The sequence below is a fragment of the Typha latifolia genome, chromosome 5 (assembly GCF_019914945.1).
Source record: "Typha latifolia isolate L0001 chromosome 5, TyphaL0001v2, whole genome shotgun sequence".
NCBI classification, from domain to species: Eukaryota; Viridiplantae; Streptophyta; class Magnoliopsida; order Poales; family Typhaceae; genus Typha; species Typha latifolia.
In genome coordinates, this window is record NC_133090.1 from 12,563,775 (window position 1) to 12,586,646 (window position 22,872).

The window sequence follows — 22,872 nt, forward strand, 5'->3', positions numbered from 1 at the left end:
CATATATTAATAGTAAAATTGCTGAACTATTTAACAGTTTATATAAATAATACAATATTTATAAATTGTTCAACAGTTTTCACTATTTATAAAATATTAAACGATTCAACCCTTTATTTAAAAAATAATATATGTTCTTTTACATAGTATGTTGAGTATTTTATTTGTTAAGCGTTAAATATTCTATATGTGAACCGCTAAATTATTCAATATTAATGAACGGTAAAACCACCGAACTATTCAATTGACATATCTTCTATATAAATTGTTGAACAGTCTAAATTCATCAACAATCTAAATTCACTAGTGATATTTTTGGAAGAATTCTCACCTGGATCATCATCATGAATGATATTTTCAAAAGGTTATTTGGGGGGAGCACCCACCATAATTTACTTGCCAGACTATAAAGACTATAAAGCATTCAACTGACTGTTGAAAGTTTCAAATGCCCCTTCGAAGACGAACTAGCAATGCAGCAGAATATTCCACACTTCTAACTGGCTGAAATATAGAGTTGACTCTACAAAACAAAACCACCAACAGGTACTATGTAACATCAAGATGTCATGGTACCTCATGGTATACAGGGAACACTTTATTGATCATGAAGCATATATTCTAATAGTAAAATGCCATTGTAGTTCCACAAATTAGTCAGCCAACCAGTCAACATCCATAAATGATCAACGACTCCAAGGAGGATCACAATTGCCCATCAGAGCTTTAGTAACAAGAAAATAATCCCTTTAAGCACCCTTTCCACTTCGGACAGCACCAACTAATCAAAAGTTTCACTGCTCCCTTCTTCCCAAAATGAGGCCCTAGAAATCCTCGAGAGTGTGTCAACAATGACTTGCCATCCACATGGCAAACACCAAAGATTCTTTGTCGACGGCGTGCCAAAGCAAATTGTCGCCTGAATCAATGGAGAGTTAACAGATACAAAAGATCAAGCATCATGAGTATACATGTCTCATTGAGTGAATTAGCTGCATCTGTGCACACAGCTAAAAAGAACAGGTATGTTACTTCCAACATGGCATTGTGATGAAACAGATAAGTTAACTGAATTCTTAGCACAGTTCTTTATTAAGAAGTGCCTGAAGATACAGATTCACAAAGAAGTAAAAGGATTTTGATATTTCCAAAATGTTAGGTTTTACTGGACAAGCTAAAGTTGCACCAAATGTTGAAAGATTTACATCAGCAGATGATGGTGTAACACAAGCATATCACCTTCTAAGCAGAATCAAATAAAGCCCAAATCAAACAAAGCCCAAAGCTTCCGCCGACAAATATGACACTTCCCTAAAAGAATTGTATGCCAGGACTAACTTAACCTCTTTCTTTGCTAACCTAGAAATGAACCTATTCATAAAAGAACCTATCCTAAAATCCAGAGATGTCAGTGCTAATGTCACAAGCATTCACAAATCACAATGCCAACATGAGAAAGCATGGTTTGCTTTGGCTTGTTCACCACATCCTTTGGCCTCCAATCCGCCTTGCCAGTTGTAAATCCTTTTGCACTGAAACAAAACAAATTTGACATGATGGTGTATTGGAAGCATAAAATAAAGAGATCAAAATATTGACTACCTCAACATCACATTAAATAGTGTTACGTCTCTGTCGTCACATTAGATGAGCTCCTCAAAATCAAGTATTAAAGTAATTATTTGCAAGAATAAACATAAAGGAAATTAAGAAACTATACAGCAAAGATACATGCCTGCAACTAGTCCAACAATCTAAACATGTCTATTTGAGTACAAGCTAGTATGAAAATTATAGGCAAAGGAATACATAAAATGGAAGAAGAAAACATGACAAGGAAGGACTTCAAACATGGACCAAAGCAACATTTCAAGTTTCGGCAGAAACTCCACATAGTTGGTTTAAAGAATTAGGTGATGTTTGGTTCATACATACAAATGATACTTATTCATAAATTAGATCTCCCTTAAATATAATTTACAGCCAAATATTCATTTATCTATATTTTAATTAAATCTTGCATAAAGCGAGTCATGTAACAAGTCATGCACAAAATTTTAGTGAACGGGTGCGATAAAATTATACATATTTTGTAAGCAAGATTTTTATTATAGTTAATATACTTACTCACAGTTTAATAACCAAACACAAATTCTTGTATAAACTTATTTAATGTATTCATTACGTTTTACAACCAAACAACAAAATGTGAGAAAAGTTATACATATACCTAATTTGCCTTTAAGATGTGCGTATAAAGTTATCATTGAAAAACTATATGAACGAACCAAATGAGGCCTTAGTTTTGAAAAGAATGACTGGTTGAAAAACAGATCTAAAACTAGGATAGGACTAGGTTGCAGAACTAGATTGGCAGTTTAATTCAGTTATGGTCTTGTTTCTGTCAAACTATTTGAAATCAACCAAACTGTGTCATTTAGGCTGGTTGAATCAATTGAGTTGCTCAACTAGTTAACAGGTTGTATCTCAAACAAATCTCAGCCCATATCTGACATGTCACTTACCAAAAAAAAAACAATAAGACATTATTCTTACCTCTTTCTGCGTTATTCATAAACAAGCGTCAAATATCTTTCAAACTCAAACCACTCTCCTCAATCTCATAGGGATTAGAGGGCCGGAGTGTAGCTTGATTCCTACCAACCCTAATCAACTGTTATTATGATTCCAAGATTCTCCATATGACCAATTTTGCAAAATATTAATTAGAGGGTTTCACTTAATGTGACAGCTTACTGTGTGCATTCAAGAGATCAAGATTCATCTTGGAAATAACCTCTTCAAATTGAGGCTAAGGTTGCATATATGTTCCACCCCTTTTATTGATTAGAATCGTCACTAGGTGGTCTCTCAAGGTGAATCAATTGGAAGGAGAATTATCAACACCCTCAATTTCGTATTCTTTTTCTTAGGTTGATTTGACATATTAACACCAAGAAAGTTCAGTTTAGGTGGCCAGAGCAAGCAATCTACCTGTATATCATAGTTGAAGGACAAAGTCTATAAATCTTAGATCCTTTTTAGTTTTCTTTGGTGTTAATTCACAAACTTTAAAGAACGGTGATTTTTATATTTTATATTTCATATTTAACACTCTCCCCCCCCACTTTGGAGATATTTTTATAGGCCTAAGAAAGTGGATTTAATTTAAATAGGTAAAAGTTTTTATATTTTAAACAAATGAACTTGACAGAATTCAAATTGAAGATCTATGATCTAATACCACGTTAACTCATCAACTATTCTAAAAGCTTAAATTGTTAGGTCTTATTTGCTTTAAGTTCAGGAACCCCCCTGAACTAGTTTAGTAACCAAATTTTTTTTTATCTTTTTTATATGTAACCAAGTTCACTTTTCAAAAAATCAAGACTAAGAAATGAGACAAACTGATCAAGTTCGAGGCTTAGCCTCGAACCAAACAAGGCCTTATAGAACAATATTTTTTATATTTTATATTTAATAAGTATGATCTTCTAAAATCCAATTCAAAGTTTCAAACCAACTACCCATGTTAAACTATTAAGAGGGCTAAAAAAGATACTACTGGAGGGTGTCTCTTGGTGTGCAAATGAGCCATGGTAGCTCAAAATTGCACACTTGCATCATGTGCACAGGGAATCTCAAGCATCTTCACAACCAATTGATGAAAGTAAATAAACAGCTTCTAGCTCATATTAGAGTACACATACATTATTGTACACTCTCTAAGAGGTTGTATATATAGTTCCACGTTTCCACTTGCACTTCACATATCTAACGTACCACTATCTCAAAGGTCAATTAATCAAATAAAGAAACTGAACCAGTAAAATGTGTTCGCTAAGAAATAAGGATCTTTGTAGACTTTTTGAAATTAAACTAGGATGCATTACCTATACAACTTCAAGTTTGACAATTTCCTTTGTGAAGATAGTTGCCAGTTTGTGAACTTAAGCATTATCAACTGATTAATTGATGTAACCGATCGTGAGCGATTTGAAAAGCATTCAAGCATTAGAAACAAAAAAGTAATTTATCGTATGCATTAAATGATCGATAATACATCTGAGGAAGAAGAGAAAAATAAAAACTGAAAAGAGCAACCTATGTCGGTATTCCGAACTTACTAAGTGTAACACGTTTAGCATGAATTGTACATAGATAAGCATCTTCAAACAATTCTTGCATATGACACTCTGTTGCCTGCAAAAATGAAGACAATGAAAAGGTGCACAAGGAAAACTTTGACGAATAATTCCTCGTAAGTCTGAATTGAACTATAGAATAACCTTTACTGTGAAAGACCATCCTTGTTATGGTTGTGATACTATGTCCAAAAGAGAGATATTTTTTATCAAGAATTTAATATAGATAATAAGCTCATGATGCACATATCTTACTATCCCAAAGGTAATATATAAAAAAAGAAATGATTAATTCACAATAATACTATGTTAGATGAACCCTACTATCGTATATGACAAAAGGGCATATACATGCACAAGTTCCTTTGTCTATCGAACCTAGGAAGGCAAGTGCAACCTTAACCCTGTCACTAGGTACGTTCTTCCTATGATTTGAAGCCTAATCAGTGAGAATGTCACGATACTTCACTGCCCTGTCACACCACGCCCTCACTACACAAGTTAGCATTCTCATATACTTCAGGCTACATGTTTTTAACTTAAACTTATATGTCTAACAAATGGGAGAAAAGAAAAGAAAAGAAGAGGAAAATATAAAGCCAAATAACCTCTTGCATTGCCACTAGAGCTTCACCAGTCCACCGTGAGACATCTCTTGAATAGAAGCTTGTAATCTCCTTTACCTAAAATTAAAAGAAAAAAATGGAATTTCAGATAAAAGTACATATGCTAATTGCTAAGATACACCAAAATTTATCCTTTAGGAAAGTCAAAGAGAAAGAGAAAGTCAGAAGGGAAAAGATATCTTTTTTCTGTACAACCCACTAAACCAACTATTTATGACTATACCCTTCTAAATTCGATACTTGTTAGTATACCCCTCAAAACCCTTTTTGGGCATGGTTAGTACTTACCCATATTCATATTTTAAAGATCCAATGGTTCAGGTTTTTAACTAGTTAACAAAGTGCAATTTGGGAGGCATCGACCCAAAAACAAAGGTTCTGTGGGGTATACTCATACCTACAAAGAAGAGATTTTAGAAGGGAAACATGCCAACAATAACAATAATCCGGAAAAGATAGAGAATCCAAAATTTTACTTTCGCAGCTCCATTCTCATTATACAAGGACTAAAAACTAAAAATACGTGCAACTCCAACAGCATATCATTAACTACGAACTCGAGGATGGACGATGATACTAACAATTCTGACAAAAGGCGCAAATGGCAGCACCAGCTTGCACGATTTTTGCAGCTTCCTTATCTCACGAAGCGCCACAGTGCCCGACTTGAACCGGTAACGGCGGGGTCCCTTTTGGTTCGGCGTCCCTGCGTCTAGAAATCACTCGTCAATTCCCCCGAAAGAAAAAAAAGAAGGAAAAAGGAAAAAGAACAATAACAATAACCCAATTTCCAGACGTAGATAAATAGCAAGAAGAACTCATAAAAACTAGACAGACCTTTAGCAGCACCGGTTCCGCCGGGGCTCGCTACCTGCTCGCTGCCCTGCAATCTCGTCCCATATATATCCGATCAAAACCCAATACAATACGGAATAAGGTTAAATGAGGGGAAATTGGGCCTCACGGTGGCTCGTGATGGGGTAGCCGAGGCGCTCGCTTCACCTGCAAAGATAGATTTGAGAGCTAGGGTTTTAGTGAATTGAGAGGGCAGAGTAGAGAGAGAAAGGATAGAGAGAGAGAGAGAAAGAGAGAGTAAAGAGGGAGAGAGGGAGAGAGAGAGAGAGAGAGAGAGAGAGAGAGAGAGAGAGAGAGAGAGAGAGAGAGAGAGAGAGAGAGAGAGAGAGAGAGAGGAAGAGAAGACCTTTTTGGGGTTGAGAGGATTGGTTCCATTGGAGCCTTCTCTTGGAGCGGGAAGAGGGTCTGTTCGAGAAGTGCTTCGCCCGAGCCATGGAACGACGAAAGAGGTGGGTAGGAAGGGGGGGAAATGGAGAAGGCGCTCTGTAGCTCGTACTAACTTTTTTAAGCAAATATATTTTTTTGGGTTAATTACAATTTACCCCGTATGATTTTATTTTAGTTTGCTTTGGTATAATAATTATTTTTTTCATCCTATTTGACCGATATAAAAGTCAAATTTAAAAACTTGTATTTGAGAAAAAAAATTATAGAGGATTAAATAAATTTTTCAACACATTTAAAATAATACTAATTGACAAAAATATAATAAATATATGCATCTATTTAATATATATGTCATATTTTATTATCTGAAATCTAGTTAGCATTCTTTAAATATGTTGGACGAGTATCAAATTATCTACGATTTTGTTTATAATAAAAAAAATTAATTAATCAAATATAATAAAAAGGGTAATTATTACATTTTGTTTCAAATTTAAAAAAAAAGTATTTAATTAAGAATACATTCAGATTGGTGTACTTGGCAAAACCACAGAGTGAGAGGTACAATCCTTTTTGTTCTTTGGGGCGTTCCAGAGATTATGAAAATTTTGGAGACCACGTGGAAACTATATTAACCTTGACCTAACAAAAGAATTTTAGGAGCTTAGTTTTTCAAACGCCAATTTACTTTCTTGAGATGATTTTATGAAACCCTACAGATTAAAATATGTTAAAATGACAAAATAAACTTAACACAAATTGTTGCAACCACAGATTAAAATCTCCAACAGAGGGTGTTTGTTCTAAACAGTTCCATGTCAAAATTCCAATGCTAAAGATAATAAATAAACGACCATTTGTCATGCAGGCAGAAGTATGAATCCCTACAACAGCACCACAAGCTACAGTTCCTTGTCTCTCACTGATCACCAGGGATGCTCTTGATGATGTCCGAGTCACCTGAGCCAATCATTCGACATTAAAATGTTGACCTCAGGAAAAAAGAAATTGATGAACAAATAGAGGAGGGGCAGGTGAACAAACCAGGATCAATAATGCTGAGGCAGCATACTCGAAAATATTTCCCGCAAGCAGTTCCAAGATCAACATTGTCTGTGCAACATCAGCAAATTATGAGAAAGTGGTAACTGTTACACCTTAGACAAATAGATCACATCTATCTAAAAATATGAGACTCTAGAGGTAAGAAACATGATGCCCATTTTTAGTGAACATGCCAGGAAAGCAAATAAGACCATCAAGAATACTAGGATTTTCTTAAAAAGAAATATGCAAGAGAAATGATCAAGACTTTCATGTAACTCTATATCACTTGCATCACACTCTCATGTTCCCAGAGATATGACAGCTTACTAAATTGGGCATCAATTATTACTGTTATCTGAATACATGTATTTATATTTTTGAAAATAGAAGATTTATTCCTCAGAAGAAGATCTGGAATCTATCTGATGAAAGAAATTTTTAACAAAAACCTATACAATTTAAATCTGTAAAGATGATCAATTAAATGCGTTTATAATACTAGAACAATTAGCATTATCAGTGGATGGGCATCAGAATGAGCAAGGAGAGAATTGCACTTACTTCCGTTGAAGTGATGCACTCCAACCTTCGCCAACATAGCATAGTACTCAATCTCAGATTTTCGGAGTGGAGGGCAGTTGTTTGCAATTATTATCAACTTACCTGGAAACATAGAATATGATTTTAGTTATCAACAAAGTTAAGACTCAAAGTGAAAATCTTATTTTAAGGCTTGCAACAGTATATAATATATGTGCCAACGACAAGTATACTGCTGCTATGTAGTCCATCAAATTGCATGACAGTGAAAAACCTAAAAGATAATAATATTTAAAAGTAAACCAAGAAAAATATGACAAATATCGCAGAAGTTCTCTAATCATAAGAGACACCTACAGTAGGATCTATTTGGAAGTGTGAACAAAAAATCCAAAAATTTCTTCTTTGCATGGAGTGTGTGTTTAACGGGATAAGGTAAAAGGAATTCACTAACATAATCCCTGATCATAAATATCAAGATTTTTAGGGATAAGAACTAACATATGTCAATGTTGGCAATCAAATCATAAAATTTGAAGATTGGGCATGGTTAACCACCCCATCATCTCCTCCACTCTCTAGCTTTACTTTCTGAGTTCCTTCCCCTCTCTTTTCCTTGAATGGATGCACTTGTGCGAGAATATCCCAGGAAAAACAAATTTAACTATCCAAATGAGCTATAAATCTTGACAAAATCCCGATTAAATAGTGAGTAAAGGATGATGCAAACATTCAAGAGATCCATTTAGAGACCCCTGAAGTGTCCAGAGCATAGTAGGGATCTAAAACTGCCATGGCACCACAATGGCATATTTGTTTTTCAGGGACAGTAGTTCCCTAAATCCACCATAGATGCTCTTTGTAGAAGAAAAACACCAGGAGAGTAGTAAGAAGATCAGATACAAACGAACTCGGTCATGTAATGTACAGCACTATGCATAAACTGCAATTTGTATGTTGTAATCAACTCAAATCAGATGACTAGTGGTAAAATAAAACTTTCTACTGCTCCTGACTATTCGGTCACACTTGCCTCTTGAGAAGAGATGGATACCATTTATGGAGCCTAATCAGATTATTATATGATATAAAGCAGCTATGTCAAGTTCAAAAGTCAGTGTATAACTACAATTTCATTAGTTCCTTTCTATGAACTAATTTCAATGCAACAATATCTGCTTCAATGCAATTGTTATTGCAATGACACTAAAACTTACCAGAACTATGTCAAGCTAAAAGCATCCAAGTAGTTATATGGCTAAGACAAAAGCATCCAACTAGTTATATGGTTAAGACTGGCAAACATGGAGAAAATGAAAAGAAATCATGTTTCACTTTATCATAAATAAATAAAAACAAACTCACGTTTAGATACACTAGGTACAGGATTTTCTATTCAGACGCACATAAATGCTAGTAATCAACTACGTCTAAACTTGAAATAAACTTTTGTTTATCCAAAAATAAAGATAATGGATAAGTACGACAAATTTTGAGTGATTCAACACAGATCTCAATGAAACAGAAATACAACCAAGTAAGGAATGATTTCATAGGTGCATTTGAGCATATTTCTGTAAAATATTAGTATAAAATCGAAATATCAAAACATACATAAAATTCCGTCTTCGATAGAGCATATCTAATAAACTCACAGTCAATTTGAACAGAGCTATCGTGATAGCACTGGCACCAACATTTTAAGACCCCGAGAGAACAAAACAAGAAGAAGATATTGATTCAAGGTGATACCTTTAGAGCTACGGAGAGATCTAAGCACCGTCTTGTACCCAAGCGTATACTTTCCACTCTTCATCACGAGGGCGAGCCTATTGTTTATGCTCTCATTGCTCTTCTTCTGCGAATCGATAAAAAAGAGACCAGAAAAAAAAAATTCAACTAAAAGATCCCCAAAAAAGAAGGAAATATAATCCCCGGCTCCGTGCTCGAAGGAAGAAGAGGGAATCTAAACTGAAATATTGATTGGCGATGATGTAAAGATACCGTCTTCTTCGTAGGCGCCATCGGAGCGGCTCCAACGAGGAGAGGGGGCAACCAAAGAGATCTCGCAGTCGGAAAACCCTAGAAGGGTTCTAGCGTGGAGATATTAAGATGAGCAACAAAAACAAAAAAGGAGTCCTAAATTTACGTAATTGCCACCGAACTCGGGCTATGTGGGTCTCAGTTCGGGCCCTGGTCGAGCCTGACCTAATTCAAATTGATTAAATACCACCATAGCAATCCACAAATTTTGAAATTAGTTCAAGCTATAGAATTGTGCTGCTATTGAATATAAACTTTGAATCCAACCTACTCCGGTGGCCTTCGTTTTTGTTTTGTTAATAATTATTTTATTTGTTAGGTTTTTGTTGCCCGTATTTTTTAAAAAACAATGGTTGTTATGAAAAACTCTGTAGTGTGGGAGCTTGTCCATACTCTGATCTTACTAATATCTTCTTTTTTTTACTTTGTCCAAAGGTTTAATAGCTTGTGTTAATATCTAATTTTTTAGGTCTATTGTGGTGTTTGGTGTTGTCCGTGTCAACTAAGCAAGAGTTTTATTTTTAAGATGGTTCTTATATCCCCTTTATTCCTTCACAAGATTACTTGTATTATGCTTGATATTGTGCTTCTCTCATTGGTCAGTCTAATTGTCAACAAAGTGTAAGACTTGTAAAAATGTTGTTGCCGTATTCCCCTCTATATTCGATGTATCAAGTTGTTATTGTACCAAATTGAATGGAACCATTAGTCTACGAATTTTTTTCTCAAGGAAAAAAAATAATTCAAATGTTTAAACTAGCAGGGATGAAAATGAGTCAAATAAAATTTGATCCAACTTGGTTTCGTGTTCGAGTTTGTCGAATATGGGTTGAGAATTTTTTTTTTAATTCGTATTGATACTTGAATTCGTATCTATATCCAAATAATAGGAATACATATTGAAAATAAGTTTATCAGAGAAACATTCATTTAGAGTTAAGGAGCGGAACACTTTAGTTGCGTCTTTCATCTTACCAAAAGAGTTATAATTTAGCTCACGTATAATCGAGCTTCAAATTAGTTTTGAGTAAGTCATATAGTCAAGCTCATATCATTTGACTATAATTTGAAAACTTATTTTGAGCAAGCTTTAATCAAGCTGAGCCCCAATTTTAAAGAGCCGCTTAAACTACTCAATCTTGTTGGCTTTATTATTTTGACACTCTTACGGATATTTAGAATATACATTTATCTCGTTATTTAGGACCATCAAATTAATCTATGTTTTCAAATTTTATATTTTTAACCGCTATTTTTTCTATCATATTTAACTAATTTACTGTTCATAAAATTAACACTAAGATATAACAAATATATTAAATGTATGTATATTTTTGTGATATATTTATCGTCTAAAATTCAATTAGTACTATTTTTAATCAGTAAAAAGAACTTATCCAATTAGGATTTTAAAATGAATTTAGGCCTAATCGTCCAGATTAAAATATAATTTCTCCGTAAATACATAGACACCTATATATATATATTTTTTTTTTCAACTTGCTGGGGGCATTTTGGTCACAAATTTATCTAGAAGGTTCCGCAATAATTTTGTTTTACTCATCCCTTTTCGCAGTTAACTCCCTCATAATTTCCGTAAGTGCAATAAAGCCTTTTTCCTATTTTTTTTTCGATAAACACCACGTGCAATATTAATTTGCAAATTCGCCCCCGTAATTCGCTGCGGATCTTTCTATTTATGAATTATTAGACGGTGGTCAAAATCAGGAGTCTTGTTTTAAGCTTTGACGACTCCACCGGTGAGACCGGAGAGGAAAAGAAGAGCTCTGGTCGGAGGAGACGAAGCGCGGAGACAAGCCCTAGGTTTCTTCCGGGGCATTCGGATTTCTAGGGCTTCGATTCTAGCGCAGAAGATGGAAATCCTCAACAAGCTCAAGAATCTGGACGCTTACCCGAAGATCAATGAGGATTTCTATAGCAGGACGCTCTCTGGCGGCATCGTCACCGTCGTCTCCGCCGTAATTATGCTATTCCTCTTCATCTCCGAGACCAGTAAGCGACCTTTCGGTTTTCGATTGTGGTTATCTGTTATCTGATCGAATATGACTAGCTATGCGAATGGTATAATTCAAGTGAATCGGGTTCTCTTAAAAATTTAATTTTGAGTTTTTTTTTGTATGTTTATTTGCTTAAGCTAGTTCTCTGTCGTGGCTTCTGTAAGATTTGGTTTTGAATCGTTTCAAATGGTTAGGTTCCTCAATGCAAGTATGCTTTCTGTTGCAATATTGCTTTTTTTTTTTCCTACCTTTTTGTTTTTATATATATTCAGAAGCCCTGTCCTTGATCATAGAAACTATTAGTTCATCGATCTATGCTCTGATAGGTCAGTTTGGTAGTTAAAAGCAGAAATATTTATTTTTGGGATGCACCTGTCCTTTTGTCTTGAATTGGTCACATGCTTTTTCTGGTGGGAAATAATATTAGTTTTTCTCTTATCATACATGCATTTGATAAAGGTCCTCATCTTAATATCATTGATAAATTTCTATTCCAAGCTCTAGCACTACTTTTATGGATTTGCATAGGATTGCTTATGTGATGTATCAACCGATTGAAAGACTTATGTTTCAAGTGATTGTAGGAAAAAAAGGATAATTGGCAACCGTTCTAGCAACTTTGCTTGCAAAAATGTGAGGATAAACATTGCAGAAATTATTACAGAGGGGTTGATTTTGGGTAGTTGACGTGTGAATTGAGTTAGACAGTTTTGATGGTGACTAGACTTGTGTTTTGGTAGTCGACATGTAATGAAAATTGGATAGTGTCGATGGGGCAAAATGTTTGAAGGGTCTTGATTTAGCAATTTTTATGTGGATCACAGGGAATTTATATTGACAAACAGTACATTTAGAGTTGCAAAATAAAAAGAAAGACCTAGATAGTGAAGGATGTGATCCAATCGAATGATTGGAAAATTTAGTGAAAGATCGGAATAACCAGGTTTTGTGCTGTATGTCTTTTGACATTCATTTGTATACCTGTATGTTTGGCTTGCTCTACTCACGTAACCTATGCACTATGTAACTTGCTAATTTTCTCTCTTGTGCTCAAATTTATTTCTTGGTATCATCACATTGTATTCTTTTCAGCTGAATTGTATGAATGACTCAACAAAGTCTTATATATCTATATCTAATTTATGGATCTAAGCATCATTTGCATGTAATCTTATTTCTTGCAGGACTATACTTTTATTCAGCAACTGAGACTAAGTTGATAGTAGATACGTCAAGAGGGGAAAGATTACGAGTCAATGTTAGTATCCAACATTCTTGTAACTTGTTTTAGTTCTGGAGTTATTAGCTTCGAGTTCATTACACTGCAAAGACTTTTGTATTGTCCAAGGAAATATATTTGGTTTTCCAAACCTTTAAAGACATACAAGATTCATCATTTTTCATATGTTTGAATTATTTTGATCAGGATGATTATGTTTAATTTTAAACAATACTTTGATGATGGTTTCACTTGCTTCGTAAATCCTGTGTGTACATTGAAAATGCTATAACAAGGGGGATAAACGGTCCACTGTTTATTGAAGGACTTGTATATTATAAATAGGCTTATACTGGAACCTTAGAGAAATATAAGATCATCTAATCAGGAAGTAATAATTATTCTTTTAATTTTGCAGTTTGATATTACTTTTCCAGCTCTTGCTTGTTCTCTTCTAAGTGTTGATACCGTGGATATCAGTGGGGAGCAACATTATGATATAGTAGGTCTATACCCTTTTATTTTGTTATTTTTAGTGTTTAATTTATTGCAAGATTATTTAAACCATATTCAACATTTGTAACATCTGTTTTCTTCTAGAGGCATGACATCATAAAGAAAAGATTAGATCATCTTGGTAATGTTATTGAGTCCAGGCAAGAGGGCATTGGTGCCCGAAAGGTTAGTAACTTCATCCTTTTGGACTTTTAGATATTATAAGCTTGTGGACTTCAATGTAAGTGTTCTAGCTCATTTTCTGATCTTTCTGTAGCCTATCCATTTTTTCATATGCATAATTACTTGAAGCTAGCTTGTTGCTCAAGAGTTATCATTAGGTTCTTTAATGTATTTGATAATTTTAAGCTTTAAATGATTTTGTTAAGCATAGGATTCAGTTTTCTAGTCTTATGTATACATTGTCGGTAGCAACATGTATGATTAGAACAAAGTCAACATAATATCACTCATGTTTGTGTCAAAGTATGTTTCATTATAGAAGTTTGGAGACCCATAATCGGGTTACAACTTACAACAATATATAGGTCATACGTAGCTTTATCAATGAAACATACTTAGATATATTAGCTAGTTCTTAATGTGTAAATGAAGAGGTTTGTCAAGTAATTAGAAGGAATAAAAACATCAACTTGTAGAGAAACAAGAAAGAAAAGATATACTAACCTTGAGGAACAGACAATTTCCTGATTTGAGGTCCTCCCTCAAATTCTAAACCAAAATTGAATCAATTCTATGTTGAGAAGAACCTTTATGGCACTTTTATATATTTTTGTGCTGACATTAGGAGGAACTTTGGTCCCAGTTTGAGTCCTCTCGCTCTGTTCACGATGAGGATTGTCGGCATATTTAGTGAGTTTTGACTGAAACTCAAACAAGCATGCTGAGGCTCCTGAAATCTGGTGATTTCTGATCAAAATATACAACCTTCGCTCAACGCTTCAGAGCTTCATAGATACGGGAAACATCTTTGGTGTTTATTGAATTATCAATGTACCAATTTACATAATTGTAAATTACACTTATTACTATAAAATGAGATATACTTTACTAGTTTAGGAGAGTAATCCATACTTCCTTATTTATCTATAGATTGAGAGACCTTTACAAAGACACGGGGGAAGACTTGACCATAACGAGACTTATTGTGGTTCATGCTATGGTGCTGAAAAGGTACGCCGCATCTTATGGAATTGATTTCTGTTGAAACCAATACTTGGTGCCTAAGTTTACTTTGTCATACTCTTTTCCCCATCAACTATTGGCATTTTGACTTTCTTTGAAAACAGTATCATTTTCTGCTTATTTTTAAGTGCAGTCAGATGATCATTGTTGTAATTCCTGCGAAGAAGTTCGTGAAGCATATCGGAGTAAAGGATGGGGCATGTCAAATCCAGACTTAATTGACCAGGTATAACTAGTGATGTTGGCCTATTTTAACTTTTGGCTTTTATTGATTTTTAAGAATCATGTTTCCACAAAAATCATAATTGAATTTCTAGGTTTGCTATATCTGGAAGCCTTCATTCCTAATTATGTTCCTAATCAGTTATCTGAATTGAGGTTAACATTCCTTTCGTTACACATTTAACTTACACTTACAGCAAAATCATATAAGCTTTTCACAATTTTGAAATCTCTAATATACTTCTTCTATCTCCTAATAGGAGGTGCTACTGTCATGAAGTTAGTTCCTTCATTCTATACAAAATAACTTACTTAGCTTTTGTTTGAATAACTAAATTCTCATAGGAATTTGTAGAAAAGTTAGTTTTGTCAGGAAATTTTGGGCTCATAGGAATGTTTTCCTAACTAACTGTTTGGGAAACATTTTGAAAGGGAATTTTTCTACGGGAAATAGCTAATTCCTATGGCAAAAAGAATGAACCTGACATTTTATTTTTCCTATTCTTTGAATGAGAGTCTCTCCCTCTCGCCTTCCTCATCTCTTTCCCATCCCACCATGCTCTCCTCACCTCTCCTCTACTCCGCCCACCATCACGTTGTCCTCCTCCACCCACTACTACCATCACCTCCTCCCCCTCAGCCCACCACACTCTCCTCCTCCTTCGCCCACCACCGCAACCTCCTTTTCCTTCTTCCATCTCTCTTCTTCTATCTAGTTTTCCTCTAAAATTTCCTAGAATATCCAAACAAGAAAAACTGAGTTGATCGGAAGGAAAATATTCATGTAGGATCCTTTATTTGCACTTTTTCTCATATATGTTAAAATTTCTCTAGGGAATTTTGCCCTTCTCAAACATTCTGCTGAGTTGATCATCTGACAAGACAATCTCCCGAAGCGGATAATGGAATAACTCACGACATCAGATAGTTTTATGCTGTACTTTCCAACTTTTGTCTTTGTTAGTTACTCTCCAAGGAAGCTTCATTTTATAAACATGTTTATCTATTGCATTTGCGAATATATGTGCTTTAGGCTGGCCTTGTCTTTCTATCTGATGTTTTACATGTGATTCAGTGCTCAAGAGAGGGTTTCATCAAACAGATCAAGGATGAACATGGGGAAGGATGCAACATCCATGGGTTCTTGGATGTCAGTAAAGTAGCTGGAAATTTCCATTTTGCCCCTGGAAAAAGTTTTCACCAATCGGACATCCATGTGCATGATTTATTAGCCTTCCAAACAGAAAATTATAATGTGAGTAGCATTCCTTACCTTTTTGATTTGTGATTTTTCGGAGATATTTGGAGGAGCTTCTATGTAGTTAATTTCTTCTGATAGTGCAGCATATCTAATCCTCGTGACTTGACAATTCCAGGTTACCCACAAAATAAACAAGCTATCTTTTGGAAAGGAGTTCCCAGGTGTTGTTAATCCACTTGATAAGTAAGTTGGGCTTATCACCTCAAATTCCAACTAGATAGCTGCATTGATGGATATCCATGCTTGTTTTTTTTAGATGTTTGTGTATTCTTAATCATTAAGCAGTTAATATGAAAATTGCAGTGCCCACTGGACACAGCAAGCATCATCTGGGGCATATCAATACTTCATCAAAGTGAGTAATTAATAACTTGATTTCTGTTCTTGTGTTTCTTTTTATATTTTAGTTGTAAATTTCATATGCTCTTATCCTCAAGCGTGAATCTTATTTTCATTATGCCCTTGTAATTTGTGAAAAAATATATGTGAGACAGCATCTTTAAGGAGTTGTTCTTTATTTTTCTCAGGTTGTCCCGACAATTTACACTGACATAAGAGGACACAAAATTCACTCAAATCAGGTAAACTTTTTCTTGAGCAGTGCCAGTTATCAACTGTTTGTTCGACACACATTGTGACAGCACATCATATATGTTATTGTGATTCTACTTGCAGTTTTCGGCGACAGAGCATTTCAGAGATGGGAATGTTCATCCCAAACCACTTCCAGGTGTATTCTTCTTCTATGACTTCTCGCCAATTAAGGTATATATTTGAAGATCATTATAGATGCTCCTTTCAAGTTTCAAAAGAAGAAAAGAAGTCTAAGAATTCTTGTGCTATTGTTGAGTATGGAGAGTGCATCCTTTGCATTAAAACTTGCTATTTGAACATAAACTGACCTTTGGTTTAAACTTTAAAGAAAATTTCTGTTGCTTTGCCAATATATTTTCATATAGAAGTTCTTAGTTTCCATGCCTGATAAATTCCAGTATACAGTAAGATACCACTTTTGTGATTTTACAAGTCTATTTGTCCGTATTTATTGAAAAGGTTGATTGTTGAATATGTTGCAGGTTATCTTCACAGAAGAAAACAAATCTCTGCTTCACTTCCTGACAAATTTATGTGCTATTGTTGGAGGTTTGACCTACTTCATTTGTCCCTTTTTTAATTAGGCTTAATTTTGGCATATCAGAGGCCATCTATTCTTTTACACAGATTCAGATGCATCCAACCATGCTTTTGTTTTCCCATTATGAAATTCATCAAATGAACTAGCTTTAGGATTATTCATCCACTTAGAAAATAATGATCAGAGAACTTGAGATGCCACCAGCCACTATACCTTAATAGAATGATGTTCTTAGGTAGCATCTTTTAATAACAATCTACGCTTTAAGTTTTTTTTTGGCTTAACATGGAAAATAATGATCAGAGAACTTGAGAAGCCACCAGCCACCATCCCTCAGTAGAATGATGTCCTGTCTTAGGTAGCACTTTTAATAACAGTCTATGCTTTTAAGTTTTTTTTTTGGCTTAACATGTATTCATCCTTTGTTTACTGGAAGATACCTTTGCCCGCTCAAAAAGTTAAGAACCCTAAATTTTGCTATTCTGTATGATGGCCAGGTGTATTCACAGTTTCTGGGATCATAGATGCCTTTATTTATCATGGACAACAGGCAATCAAGAAGAAAATGGAGCTCGGCAAGTACAGATAATTGGTTTCAAATGTGATGCTTCCCCACTCTATGTAGGGTTTTTTCTTGAAAGAGAAGGATCAGGAGAGCAGAGTGAAAAGATGCAACTTCTGGTGAAACAATGAGTAAAGGAAACTTTCTGGTGGCTAGCCACCACTTGTAACATTAGAATATAAATGTGTTTCCTATCAATGCGTTTTTGTTCTATCGGTATAAATTATACTATTTGTTAATGGATTAGGGCACATGATGCTATTTTTTTTCAGGAAAACAGCTGTGATAATGTTGGATTGTTCACTTCATTCTTCTCCCAGCAGACAGTTTAAGGATTTCTGTTACAATCTTGGGAGATTATCATTCTTATTGTTTGTTCATTTTAAGCTCAAAGCATTGATGTGTACCGCTAGACAGTTTAAGGCTTTCTATTACAATCTTGGGAAATTAATTATTGTTTGTTCATTTTAAGCTCAAAGTATCAATGTGTGCCTCAAACACTTATTAGAATGAGTCTGACTTGACTAAAAAGAAAAGAATGAGTCTGACTTTACCTCGTCTCTGTTCGAGTTTGACCACAGGAAATTTACTCACTTGTTCGAGGATACTAGCACGCCATAAAAATGTCTTTTGGCTAGAAAAAATTGCTTCTCAAAATAATCTCTGTTATTGAGTGAAGGCTTTTCAGGAATCAAATGATCCAAGTGTTCTTCCTTCCTCATTGTGGTCTTAGAGCATCTTCAACCGGGCTCTATATGGGGCTCCAAATTTGGAGCCATAAATAGTGGGGCTTCAAATTTGGAGCCCCACCGTGAAAATGGAGCCGGACTCTATTTGTCACATCAATTTTTTGAAAATACCAAAATTGCCTAATAAGTGTTATATTCAATAATTTTAATTCCATTTGTATTCTTTATTAAATAATTTAGTTAGTTAAGCTAAGTATATAATTAGTTTTACTAATCGGTTTTTAACAAAGAAAATACCATTGGAAAGGTCTCATCGAGACCTTTAAAATGAGTCTAATATTAAATTACTTTTGAGTTAATTTTAATTTTAATTTTTTTATTATTTATAAAAATAAGTCTAATATTAAATTATTTTTGAGTTAATTTAAATTTAATTTTTTTTATTATTTATAAAAATGAGTCTAATAAATTATGTATCCTAAAATATAATTACTCAAAATTATCCCCAATGTAAATATTAAAAATTAAAATACATTAGATATGAAATACATCAAACATGAAATACATTAAAAATAAAATACATCAAATAAAAATTATATTAAAATTTATATTCCTTCATTCCCGTGCCTTTTCCATAAGTGTTCAATTAGTGCATTTCGAAGCTCAAAATGAGCCTCTCTATTTTGAATCTTCCTATGTCGCGCAAGGAATCGTTAAAATCGTTCATCATCATTGGCTTCAAGCTCTTCAATGACCAGAATATTAAACATCTATTGCTTTTATTATGTTTGGTTAATTTCTGCTTATTTTAGGTAATGTAATTTTGATATTTTTAGTTAATGACATGTAATGCTTATTTCGATGTTTATTTCGTGTAATGTAATTTCAATGCGTTTAATTAAAAAATTAGTAATTTAAAATTACTTCTAAAACTATTAAATATTAATCTTATTTTAAAGATCTCGATGAGAGTTTTTTAACCATATTTTTTTAATAAAAAATAATAACGCTAAGATGATCTATTAAGCAATTTAAAATAGCTAATATAATAATATATATTATATTATTTTATAATATATATGGAGCCTGGAGTGCACCGGGCTCTTGCTCCATTTTTGGCTCCAAGCATTGGAGATGCTCAGACTAAATATATTTCATTTGTAGATCACTAAATTGCACACTATTATTTGTAAATGTTTTCCATTCAAACTTCAGTGTTCTATTCCTCAGGAGAAAAGCTCACCTACGTCCAAATGCAACAGACGCTAATATATCTAAAATTCTGAAAAGAATTCAATGTCAACCTTAATTGGAGTGGACGAAATGAGCTAGACTACTAGGAACTAATTAAGTGTAGATAAGAAAGAAAGAAGATACGAAGAGAGCCAGAGAAGATGCCAAAGGAACCAGAGCAAAGCTATGCAGACAATCCATCGGAAACAGGGAAAAAACAATTTGAAAAAAAAAAATCACAAACATTCTCAAAGAAACTAGCGTTAATGTTTAGATAATAATAATTGTATTTCAACAAAGTGAAGCACAAATGAGTCATGTTAAAACTTGATAAGCACAAAGTAAATCTCATAACCATTACTAGTGCAGATTCTCAATGCTGTGACTGCTGACTGTGCAAAGCAAACGCAACAGAATCAAGCACAGTTGAGAAATATTTATCAGCAATTCTTGTGCCGTATATTTAAACAATGTAAAGTTAATTGGAACTACCATCAGTTGATTCAGTCTCCCGAGAAGATACACTTGAACAGCGTGAAGTCCGCTTTGTTGGACGGTATGGTAATACTGGAATAACAGGATGGCCAAAATCTTCATGAATCACCGATAATTCATCACCGATAATATCGCATTCTCGAATCACAGATATGTTATTCAATCTTGATTCATTTTCCTCTACACAAGATAAACTTGGAGAGATCCAAATACCACCACCAGAAGATGAATGAACCTTTGGTGATTGAACATCTGGGATCTCTGCTGGATTTAAAGATGCCAGAGAATAACTGGAATTGAAACAACTTCTGTCTGCAAAGGAAAAAAAATATCTCATGACACTGGTAAGCGGTAAAGTGATTATGCAAATAAAGATGCCTGAAGACTAGAAATGATCCTTTACTTACCTGCATAATACATAGTTTCATCAAGTGCTGAAATATTAGAGAGAGATTTTTCCATAGCCTTTGGGCTAGAATCATAAACAGGTTCTGCGACTTGACTTTCATCGATGTGTTCTGTTTCATTGCTTGTAAGATTGGTAACTATATCATTTGTTTGCTCGAGATCTCCTGGCTGTTCAAGATCATTAGCTTCATTATCCTTCTCATTTTCTTTGGTTGATGATGACGAGGATTCATACTTATCTTCAGTCGCCTCAATTTCCTCACCATTTGAAATCAGTGAATTTGAAGTTAATTCTTCGTTTGTCTCCTTCACATCTAGTTGGTAATCTTTAGCATCATCAGTTTCTTGGATGAACATGTGATTCTTTGAATGAGTTCCAATCCTATCGGTGGAATCTATTACGCGCTTATCATCATCATGCACTAATTCACCTTCCACACTGGATTCAACTTCAGGAGGTTCAACATCACAGTCCATAGGAGATTCATTCTCTTGGCGCAATTCATTCTCTATTACTTCCTGGTGACATTCTTGATCAGTTACTGAAGAAACTGTGTCAGACTCTCGAGCAGAAGAACTCAGCTTACAGTCACTCTTCTCACTAGTTTCTCCCTCTAAGCTTGCAAAATTAGTCTCCTCCATATTCATTTTCTCAGCAAAAAGATAGGGCTTAAATCTGGAATTTCGCCAATCTTGTCTAAGGTCCCCCAGAAATGATGTTCCTACTGTGAAGCTCTCATGTCTTCTAAATAGAACATCTCTTTGTGGAACTGGAAAAAACTCCTCATGGCTTAAATCATCATCACCTGCAAGGCTTCCACCTTCCTCTATCTTGTCAAATGGAAGATCAAATGGGTTTCGCGTGGGTAGCAGAACAGAAGGAGCTGAACCAGGGATTGTCTCATCAGAACCATAGGGAAGATCAAAAGGATTTTTTCTAGGTGCAAACACCTGCGGGATTTCAACATGAAACCGCGATAGCTCCTGGATGCTCGGAAAAGATTCATTACCATCCAAGTCTATCAAATTCTTCTCCACTTCATATCTAAGGAGTTTTCTCGCTCGCCGTCTTGCTATTAAATTCTCCAGTCTCTGATTCCTTTCAATTTCAGAGGTCCCAACGTCCATGAGATTCTTTTGATCATCTGCTGTCCATGAAACAACTTTCGAGTCATCTTTTTCTTCCTGCGCCTCTTCATCATCTTCGTCTTCCTGAATTTCAGCTTCTTCCTCTATGCTAACATCATCTGATTCCTGATCATCTGAGTCATCTTTAGATGCAACAGCCGGCTGAGGATGTTCAGAATCCAAAAGTGGGTGAAGCTCATCAAGCATTGGAAGGATTTCAGCTTCAGAGGCATAATCAGGTGAGGAACTCTCCCACTGACCAGATACAGAATCAGAGGAAGAACAGCAATGATAATTAATTCCATTCCTTGATGAGCCCAACAAAGAATCAACATGACCACTTCTCTTTCGATCTTCCTCAGCCGCACCACCTATCTCTTCACCTATTTTAAGCATCTTGGTAAAAGATTGTTTCTTATTATGCATTCCCTTATCATCTCTATCTTTGATAATTTCCTTCTCACTCTCTCTATCACCCTTTCTAACTCCTTCAAGTACATTACTAGGACCTTGTACTGCCTGTCTGGCTTCTTCTTCTTTAATCTCTTTTTTACTTCCCATGTAGGTCTCAATCTTATGGCCCCCATTTTTATCGTCAACAAGATCATCAGAAATAGCCCCACCAACCTTTGGATAAGAAAATTTATGAAGCTTCCAATTCTCCTCATCAGTTTCAGGTAAATTTGGTTCACCATAAGTTAGAAGAACTCCGAGGAGAATGCCGGTGCACAAAATGACCGGAGATGAAGCCAATAGAAAAGTGAACAGAGAAGGAAAACATCTGTACATGATAAATAGGAAGCAAACTATACAAAGAACAAAGGGATGATTGCAAGCATATCTGCAGCTTGCTCTGATAATATATATTGATATGTTCTTAGCCCCGATCGCCATATCGACCTTTGAGCTCTTAATTCTTAGGTTACGAGTCCTTGACGCAAGAAATAAGGACAGTGAGATTCATTCTGTGTTAAAAACAATCCATTACAGTCAGATGCTTGCAAGGAAATATGATTAATTAATCAAGGAGAAATCAAAATTTGAACCCTTGAAATAGGGATTTTAACAGAATTGAATCATGTAGATGCAAGTGACTTGCGATTTGATAAAGAGTCACATACTTCAGGAGATCAAAATCACAAAAGAAGAAGAAAATTG

The 22,872-nt window shown here is 34.7% G+C and overlaps 4 protein-coding genes across 6 annotated transcripts; 1 reads left to right on the forward strand and 3 right to left on the reverse strand.

Annotated features, from left to right (window-relative positions):
* Positions 1-1,124: 1,124 nt before the first annotated feature.
* LOC140788210 (histone H3-like centromeric protein CENH3) lies at positions 1,125-6,155 on the reverse strand. 2 transcript variants are annotated; one of them, XM_073137379.1, is made up of 7 exons: positions 5,973-6,155; positions 5,736-5,773; positions 5,609-5,654; positions 5,353-5,477; positions 4,754-4,828; positions 4,128-4,203; positions 1,125-1,532 (listed from the first exon to the last, which is right to left on the reverse strand). In XM_073137379.1, the coding sequence occupies exons 1-7, from the start codon at positions 6,058-6,060 to the stop codon at positions 1,480-1,482; spliced, it is 501 nt and encodes a 166-aa protein (XP_072993480.1). In that variant the 5' UTR covers positions 6,061-6,155; the 3' UTR covers positions 1,125-1,479. The 2 variants fall into 2 exon arrangements, with proteins under 2 accessions (XP_072993480.1, XP_072993479.1); XM_073137378.1 differs by having other exon boundaries at positions 5,353-5,483.
* A 607-nt stretch (positions 6,156-6,762) lies between these two features.
* On the reverse strand, positions 6,763-9,741 carry LOC140788895 (large ribosomal subunit protein eL30). The gene is made up of 5 exons (XM_073138411.1): positions 9,605-9,741; positions 9,353-9,458; positions 7,622-7,723; positions 7,058-7,126; positions 6,763-6,973 (listed from the first exon to the last, which is right to left on the reverse strand). Exons 1-5 carry the CDS (start codon positions 9,623-9,625, stop codon positions 6,933-6,935), a joined length of 339 nt encoding a protein of 112 aa, XP_072994512.1. The 5' UTR covers positions 9,626-9,741; the 3' UTR covers positions 6,763-6,932.
* Positions 9,742-11,339: 1,598 nt separating this feature from the next.
* LOC140788664 (uncharacterized) lies at positions 11,340-18,108 on the forward strand. Of its 2 annotated transcripts, none has more exons than XM_073138035.1 (13): positions 11,340-11,656; positions 12,846-12,919; positions 13,299-13,382; positions 13,481-13,561; positions 14,489-14,569; positions 14,715-14,807; positions 15,879-16,058; positions 16,180-16,247; positions 16,368-16,419; positions 16,592-16,645; positions 16,740-16,829; positions 17,141-17,207; positions 17,697-18,108. In XM_073138035.1, the coding sequence occupies exons 1-13, from the start codon at positions 11,518-11,520 to the stop codon at positions 17,786-17,788; spliced, it is 1,155 nt and encodes a 384-aa protein (XP_072994136.1). In that variant the 5' UTR covers positions 11,340-11,517; the 3' UTR covers positions 17,789-18,108. The 2 variants fall into 2 exon arrangements, with proteins under 2 accessions (XP_072994136.1, XP_072994135.1); XM_073138034.1 differs by having other exon boundaries at positions 16,740-16,794.
* Positions 18,109-19,941: 1,833 nt separating this feature from the next.
* On the reverse strand, positions 19,942-22,605 carry LOC140789441 (uncharacterized). The gene is made up of 2 exons (XM_073139147.1): positions 20,586-22,605; positions 19,942-20,490 (listed from the first exon to the last, which is right to left on the reverse strand). Exons 1-2 carry the CDS (start codon positions 22,501-22,503, stop codon positions 20,162-20,164), a joined length of 2,247 nt encoding a protein of 748 aa, XP_072995248.1. The 5' UTR covers positions 22,504-22,605; the 3' UTR covers positions 19,942-20,161.
* Positions 22,606-22,872: the final 267 nt, after the last annotated feature.

Coding starts and splice junctions, on each gene's coding strand:
- LOC140788210 (XM_073137378.1), bottom strand. CDS start 6,060: ATGGCTCGGGCGAAGCACTTCTCGAACAGACCCTCTTCCCGCTCCAAG. Junction 4,829..5,352: donor TTGCGCCTTTTGTCAGAATT/GTTAGTATCATC, acceptor TTTTAATTTTAG/GTAAAGGAGATTACAAGCTT. Junction 1,533..4,127: donor TGCTAAACGTGTTACACTTA/GTAAGTTCGGAA, acceptor GTTTTGTTTCAG/TGCAAAAGGATTTACAACTG.
- LOC140788895 (XM_073138411.1), bottom strand. CDS start 9,625: ATGGCGCCTACGAAGAAGACG. Junction 9,459..9,604: donor TGGCGCCTACGAAGAAGACG/GTATCTTTACAT, acceptor ATCGATTCGCAG/AAGAAGAGCAATGAGAGCAT. Junction 7,127..7,621: donor AGTGCATCACTTCAACGGAA/GTAAGTGCAATT, acceptor GATGTTGCACAG/ACAATGTTGATCTTGGAACT.
- LOC140788664 (XM_073138034.1), top strand. CDS start 11,518: ATGGAAATCCTCAACAAGCTCAAGAATCTGGACGCTTACCCGAAGATC. Junction 16,420..16,591: donor CATATCAATACTTCATCAAA/GTGAGTAATTAA, acceptor TATTTTTCTCAG/GTTGTCCCGACAATTTACAC. Junction 17,208..17,696: donor TTTATGTGCTATTGTTGGAG/GTTTGACCTACT, acceptor TATGATGGCCAG/GTGTATTCACAGTTTCTGGG.
- LOC140789441 (XM_073139147.1), bottom strand. CDS start 22,503: ATGTACAGATGTTTTCCTTCTCTGTTCACTTTTCTATTGGCTTCATCT. Junction 20,491..20,585: donor TGAAACTATGTATTATGCAG/GTAAGTAAAGGA, acceptor TTTCCTTTGCAG/ACAGAAGTTGTTTCAATTCC.